The sequence below is a fragment of the Glycine max genome, chromosome 20 (genome assembly GCF_000004515.6).
Source record: "Glycine max cultivar Williams 82 chromosome 20, Glycine_max_v4.0, whole genome shotgun sequence".
NCBI lineage: Eukaryota > Viridiplantae > Streptophyta > Magnoliopsida > Fabales > Fabaceae > Glycine > Glycine max.
In genome coordinates this window covers 14,219,390-14,227,418 of record NC_038256.2, presented here as the reverse complement: position 1 = coordinate 14,227,418, position 8,029 = coordinate 14,219,390, and the positions used below count along the sequence as shown (strand labels likewise).

General features: G+C 32.0%; 1 protein-coding gene across 1 annotated transcript; it reads right to left on the bottom strand.

The window, feature by feature from the left end:
- Positions 1 to 1,573: 1,573 nt before the first annotated feature.
- LOC100779932 (3-hydroxy-3-methylglutaryl-coenzyme A reductase 1) lies at positions 1,574 to 6,864 on the bottom strand. The gene is made up of 4 exons (XM_006605513.4): positions 5,617 to 6,864; positions 4,325 to 4,506; positions 2,476 to 2,822; positions 1,574 to 2,169 (listed from the first exon to the last, which is right to left on the bottom strand). Exons 1-4 carry the CDS (start codon positions 6,666 to 6,668, stop codon positions 1,924 to 1,926), a joined length of 1,827 nt encoding a protein of 608 aa, XP_006605576.1. The 5' UTR covers positions 6,669 to 6,864; the 3' UTR covers positions 1,574 to 1,923.
- Between the last annotated feature and the right edge of the window lie 1,165 nt (positions 6,865 to 8,029).

The window sequence follows — 8,029 nt, the reverse complement described above, 5'->3', positions numbered from 1 at the left end:
TTTAATTTTAATATGTTTTTTAAAATTATTGCGAGACTAGGTAATTGAATTTTTTTAACAAGAATAAGGAATTACACATCATTCATCTTTAATTTTGCAGTATTATTTAATCCAAGTTTTTTTGTGTGTTACTACTAGAATATTGTGTAAGATTCAAAATTATTTAGCATTAAAATTATTTTGATTATTTAATTATTAAATATTAAAAAATTGATTATTAAATATTGTATAGCATTAAATTTATTTTGAATATTTAACTATTTAAAAAATGACTCATATTTATTTTCTTTCAATATTGAAATTTTAATTTTTAAATAAATATTTAAAAATGAAAATTTGAATTTCATTAAAATTGAATTACTTTATCCAAATAAGGAAATTAAAATACAAGAAATTGAATTGTCTCATCCAAACAAAATATTTACAAAATGAAAGGAATTTAAATCAAGACAATCAAAATGTGTATTTGAATTTCCTAGAAATTTTTAAATCCCATATCTAAACACATGGTAAGAGATCTTGCAAGTAATTTAAGAATTTAAGATAATTAACTCTTAAGCTTCCACTTAAGTACTTCATCACCAAGTCATATGTTGAATTTTAATGCCAATGACATAAAAGGTGTCAAAAATGATTTTAGTATTATGCTGGTATTTCCTAATGCTAAAGTCATCCGTTTTATGACCATTGAAAGGAATGAGATTTTCCTCAATTATACTTAGTAAGACATTATTCACACTGTGAAACCAACAAATCTACAACACAAAAAGTACTAGACATGCCTAGGCCAAGGCATCTTTGTGGAGAGATGCTTATCAAGTAAGATTTTGAATGACTTAAAGGACATATTGAACAATTTATTAATGGAAAGATAAGTAAAATATATATATATATATATATATATATATATATATATATATATATATATATATATATATATATATATATATATATATGCTCAAATAAACAATGCGTTAATGAAACACGATGTCAGCCAGCAATAGGGTAGGCAGATGAGATGATTCCAAGGACAAAAAGAAAGACTTATGAAGCATGCTAAATAAAAACCATTATTAATGCTTCTGCAAAAATCAAAATAAGCATAGAAAACAAGAGTACAATATCTGTAAGATCCACCAAAAAATTGGGAAATCATATGGAACACATGGTGAGATGATGGTCCAATTTAATTCATTGGTTCTAGACTACAAAGGAACAAAAGTGTTAGAGAAAATGGTACATATGCTGAACAAGTACTAAAGAATTCGGGTTTTTAATTATTGTTTTAGTTTCTAAATTTTTTAATTATTGTTTTAGTTCCTAAATTTGGGGTGTCCTTGAAATTTAAATTAATACTTTATAATGATTTTTAGTATTTTGTGATGATTTTTCAGTATTTTGTAATAGTTTTAAAATGTAAATTCAAATAATTAAAAAATAAAAATTAATTTATGACAACTACAAATCAAAGTGTCAATTTATCATATCAGACACTACATATAATAATTTATCAAAGCTCAGAAAAAAAAAAACAATTTTAAATCTTAAGAACTAAAAAAATACATACCACAAATTGAATGAGAAATAATAATTAAGCCTAGAATTTATAATACAACCCATAAAAAATATCTCAGGCTTCGGAGAACCTTAAGATCCAACCAATGGATCACCATCTATGCTACCAAACTTGTATAATGAATGAATGGTCCAGAGGGGGGTCACCAATAAAGAAGACCTCTGCTTTTGCACATTACAACTAATGATACATTCCCAGACATCAATCAATACAAGCCAAAAAACCTCACATGGGGTGCCAGCAAAGTGATGTCTTCCTTTTCCCTCTCAAAATTCCTGACCCATCAAAACGACGCTTTTCTCTGCTTTTGGCATCAAGTAAGGCTGGAACCACATGCTCCTTCCTTCTCAGGATGATGACACTTTAGACATATCTTTGCTTGATCTGTTATATTTCATGTGGCTCTTCACTAGCTGCCCTGCAGCTATAGCAGACATCAGTGACAGCTCCCCTGCTAGAACAGATCCAGCAACAATGGTGGCCAAAAGTCTCGAGTTCGATCCCGGTGAATCCTTGCTCGCACCCTTTACGCCGAGCAGATTCAAGCAAGCAGATTGAGATGGTAGTTGTGTTCCACCCCCCACTGTACCAACCTGAGAGAACCACAATTGTTACACAAGCTTAGCAATTGAACTAGAAAATTAACCAAGTTCTCTGTTTAGATAAACATCTCTGTAAGTATTTATAGAAGAAAATGAGAACGTAAAATGAATTGAGCTTCTAACATAAGTTAAAATTAACTTACGCACTTAACTCTTTCTAGAAGCTCTTTTTATTTAATTTCTCCAAAAGTTAAGTTGCGTAAGTTGATTATAACTTATAGAAAAAGTCAATGCATTTTATTTTATCCGCACAGGACCTTAGGTAAAACCTAAAAATCTATCAGGGTGCTAAATCACCTCTATGGAAGGCATGGTCACTGAGATGTGAAGGTCTCTGCCATCATTCACGGCTTCCATCATGGTTATGCAATGAGAACTCTCCACATTCTGAGCTGGATCTTGACCAGTGGCTATAAAAATGGCAGAAACAATGTTGCTGGCATGAGCATTGAATCCACCAAGAGCACCAGCAACAGCAGAACCAGCAAGGTTTTTGAGCATGTTAAGCTCTACCAAAGCAGCCACACTGGTCTTCAGCACCTTCTTCACCACATCATCTTTGATAATTGCTTCACAAACCACTGACTTCCCACGTCCCTCAATCCAATTTACTGCAGCAGGTTTCTTGTCTGAACAGTAATTTCCTGAAGAATTGAATCAATATTCAATACATATTGGTCAATTAATCATCACATTTCAAGTCAAATTTCCCAGCAAATATAATTTCAGCATCCCAGCTTGTATGTAAAATAGGCATCAAAACAACAAAGATTTATTCAAAGGGTCTACTTCCATATATATACACTTTTAAAAAAGGAATCATTATAATTGAAAGTTACTTTTAATTCTCAGTTAACTTTTATTATTCAGTACATGACATTTATTTAACAGTGTAATTTCTGAAATGGGATTTTGAACGGTGATCCTTGGTTCATGAGGCATTCAACAAATGCAAGCAAAGGGGAAAACCTAATACCTATCTGAATTTGACTTCATGAAAGAAAAGAAGGCTTAAATATATTTTTGTTTGATATAATTTATTTATTTTTCTCATAAAAAATTGTTTTTATTTTGTTTTTTATTTTTAAAATATTTTAGATAATACTTTTTTTATTCAAGAGTATTATTTAAATAATTTTAAGAATAAAAAATAAAAATATATTTTATAATAACTAAAAATAAAAAAATTACTGAACGAAAATAAAAAAAAATATTAAATTTCACCGACAAATATTTAATGGAGAAAAGAATAGTGATTACACAGAGGAATCCTTCCAACGTGATATTGATATAAATAGGTGATATTGTCTGAGAGTGACGTGACAGTTCCAACATCTTACATCAAATTGACAGTTCATATCCATGGTTCACAAGTTAAACAACAACCAGATTCATTGCGGCTACTCTAACTAGGAAATTGTTCTGTCAACACAAAATTGGAATAAATAGCCCTATTTAATTTTAGGTATATTTTTTAATTATGTGTATATGAAACAGATAAAAATAAATAGAAATAATTGAACTTTTCTAACAAATAACATTATATATTACATATAAAATGAACTACTGAAAATCAGCTAACTAGAAAGTAAATGAAGACTTATCAGATTTCGACATGAAGACAGAGCAAACAAAATCAAGCTCAAACTACAATCCAAACAAATTCTACATGGGTACGTGGAATAACAACCTTGCATAACACAGGCCAGTCATTCAAATAATTGAAAACATACAAACAATGTATAATTTTTTTATCCTTAACAATTAAACATGATATTAAAAGATTTATCATACTCATATAATTTGTTTAACTAATTAAGTTAGACTCCCTATATACCAACAATAATATAATCTTAAAAACAAATATATATATATATATATATATATATATATATATATATATATATATATAATAATTTCAAAGCTATTGCCGATCGAAATAAATAAGAAAATAAATTTGGTGCATTGGAGGACCACTTTCATGTAAAAGAAGTGTAAAATCAAAGGGAGACACACAAAAAGATCTTCTACAGTATATACAAAATTATTTATCAGCATCTGACAGACATATATCTTTGGCATTAATGCAAGTTGATTAATGAACTATTGGAGCCCCACTAAAGTGATAAAGGACATAAAAATTTACCAGAGATGCCAATAACATCCATATCAGGGAAATCACTTTGAAGGAAATCAAGAACATTCTGGACCCCTTTGGAAACCATGTTCATCCCCATGGCGTCACCTGTGCTACAGGTAAATCTAATATAAACATTCTTCCCTGCAATAGAGCACTTAATGCTTTGAAGCCTGCCAAATCTACTTGACCTGTAGCACCAAAAACAAACATCATCATTTTTAGAACAAATTGAAATCTCCTGCAAACATAAATTGTAAAAACTGCAATAAATTGGTTCTGCCTTGCACAATTAAAAAATCCAGATTCTAGCTTTTTATTCCTTTTTATTCTTTCCCAATTTAAAGAAATAAATCCAAATTTTTCAAAGAACTACAGCCGTAGCGAAACTCAACAAACACATGGGATGCAATGACATAAATCAAGATACAGAAGTTTTAAAGAGACAGAGAGAGAAACAAATTGACAGCAATAAAATTCTCAACCCATAAACCAAAAATAGTTTCCCAGACCAGAAAATCATTCAACTGCAGTATGGAAACTCGCCAAATAAAATGAAAAATGCATAAATCCAACTTTCAAATAACAACAACCACGTTATTGATAATTCAAAGTACAAAAAAGAAAAAGGGAAATACAGAAATTTGTTCCTGACTAAGATAAATCCATCAACATTAAACATAGCATGGCAACAATTAACACACACAACAAGAATGAGACCAATTTGGAACAATAAATTTCTCAACCCATCCACCAAAACGAGAAAAAATGAAAAAGAAACTTGTATCTGAAAAATGCATCAACATCAAATGCATCACCAAGTAAACCATTACTCCAAAAACATTTTAAATTTTGACTATTAGGATCAAGTTGAATCATTCCACTTATGAAATTAATTCCCTTTTACTTCTCATTTAGGTAACTAATTAGCAAGATCATAAATAAATAAACAAATAAGATCATTTACGTACAATGCTTTGCATAATTGTTTATCTAAAATTTGGGACCTCTGTAATGTCGTATAGATTTAAAAATTTTATATAAAAATTTATTCTAATATTAAATTTATTAGAATAAATATTTAATTTGAACCACATTAAATTTTATAATTAAAAAAATGATTGTTTAATTAGTAAAAATAAAATTAAACAACTGATTATTAATCATATAAGAAACTCACTTAAACAAGATAGTGTCTTTTAACCCACATTAGAGATGGTTTAAGAAAAAACATTAAAAGCAACAATCCCCTTTTCTCCACCAATCCAAAAGCCATCGTAGAAGTAAACTAGGAAAATGACCTGTTGAAAACGACCGCCAAGGTATCAAAATTGAGAGGATCTTCCAAATAGAACATCAACTCCGCAGCCCTAGTCACGGTCGCGAATCTCACAACCGGCGCTCTACTCATCCCATCTCTGAACACCACACTGCTCGCCCCACCGGACGCGTAAATCGCCTTGCACCCTCTGTTTGTACTCGCCACGAGGCACCCCTCCGTCGTCGCCATCGGCACCGTGTACTCCGCCCCGTCCAGCAGCAGCGGCCCCGCCACCCCCACCGGAAGCTGCACGTACCCCACCGGCATCTCGCAGCACTGCCCCAGAATTGCATCGTAATCAAAATCCTCCAGGGGTAGACCCGCCAGCGACCGCCCCGTTTCTCTCTGCACCACCTCCCGCCGGATCGCTGCCGCCCGGCGGGAATCCCCCAGGCACGATTCGAGAGAATACGATGGGACGGTCCCGTTTATGACAGAGTCGACAATGATGATATCATCGTCGGACGAAATCAGTTTGGTGAGAATTGGTTTCGTACATTGGAAAGAAGGTTGCACGGCTTCTTTTCCGTTAATGACAGGGTCGGCAATGATATTATCACTGTCCACTCTGTCAATGGACGAAATCAGTTCGGTAAGAATTGGTTTGGTACATTCGAAAGGACGCTGTATGACTTTCTTTCCCTTCATATCATTGTCGACCCTGCACAAGGGAGAAGGCTGTGCGTCTCCTTCTATGATGGAGTTGGCGATATCCTCGTCGGCTCTGTCAATGGAGGCGCATTGGGATGGTTCTTCGTCGGCGGGACGTGCAACGAAGGACTGAACGAAGTGGATGCCGAAGAAGCCAAGGAGGTAGATGACGGAGGCGAGGAGGGCGAAGATGGCGGCGATGTCGGAGAGGGAGAGGAGGTGGAGAGGGGAGGAGGAGCGGATCTTGTCGCGCCACCGCTGGAGGAGGTAGTAGGCGAGGGAGAAGAAAAGGGTGAAGAAGAAGGCGTTGGTGACGTGGAGAGGGAGGGGGAGGGCGTCGGAGGCTTTGGCCGCGGCGGAGGAGCGGCGGCGGAGCTCCATGGTGGGTGGTGGTGGAGAGAGAGGTGAGTATGGCAGCGAAGTTTGAGGACAAATGTTTTATAGTGAGAGAAAGAAAGAATTGTGTGAATGAGTTAACTTGGTGATCCAGAGAGTGAGTATGCGAAGGCGGGACAAGTGATGAGTCTCTCCTTTCGCACAGGATTTTCGTTTCCCCCACGTGCCTCTCGACCCTACTTCCTCTTCCAAATGAAAGAAAAAGCAAAAAAGGCATTCAACTGTTTTTTTTTTTATTATTTTGGATAAATATCCATTGAATTTGTTGGTACGGACAATTAAGTATATCAAAACTGAAAAATAAAAATTTTATTTTTAAATCTGTAAAAGTATGAAAAATTAGTTTTATCATTAGTTTTTTTTTTTTTACAGCATCTGAGGGTTGTGTCACGTGTCATTCACCTGACATGTCAAAAAATTGAATTTTTTATTTGGTCTATAAAATTAATAATTTGTTGATCTTTTAATTTTTAAACTTAACCAATTAGTGACATTTTAACTTTTAGATTTAATAGTATTATTATTTTGGTCTATTTTTAAATTTTTAATTGGATCAATTTGTTTAAACTTATTTATTAAAATAAACATTTTTATTTATTTTTGAGTGTGTTTGTTTAAACTACTTATGCTTAAAAAAATACTTTTATGCTTATTTTAAGAAGCAATTCATATTTGTTTCTTAAAAAAGTGTTTATATAAAAAGTACTTGTTTTAAAGTCACTTTTATTTTTAAGTTTAAGTAAACTTACGGTAAGTTTTATATTGCATGAAATTATTAGTATAGATATTAGTATATTGTCTCACTTTTATTCTTTCCACCGTTTTGTCATTTAAATTATTTTACCACAAATATGAAACTAATTAAGAGTGATTGCATCACAATAATAAATGTTAAATTTAGAACATTGCTAATAAGATTCTATAAAATTTTAACTTTTATCATTTGTATTTATTTATATCTAATTAAAATAATTACCGACCTTGATTCGTCTTAAGACTCATGTCTTTTTGACTTAACACTGTCTTCTATCATAATCAAGTTATTATCATATATGCTATTAATATGTGTAGAATGTTAGATTAATTAATTTTATGAAATAATGTTAATGATGAAAAGACAATTAAAAAAATAAATCACAAAAGGAAGAAAAATAAAAAGTGTTATAATCATTTTCTTACATTTTGTTTTGAATTTTGTCTTAAATTTTGGTCAAATAAATATACTAACCTTTAAAAATAAATTATCTTGTTAGTATTTATCTATATATTTAAATAATATATGTCTTTTAATTTGATTCTTATGAAAAAATAATTTAACTTTTACATGTTTATTTATTTTAAATTCA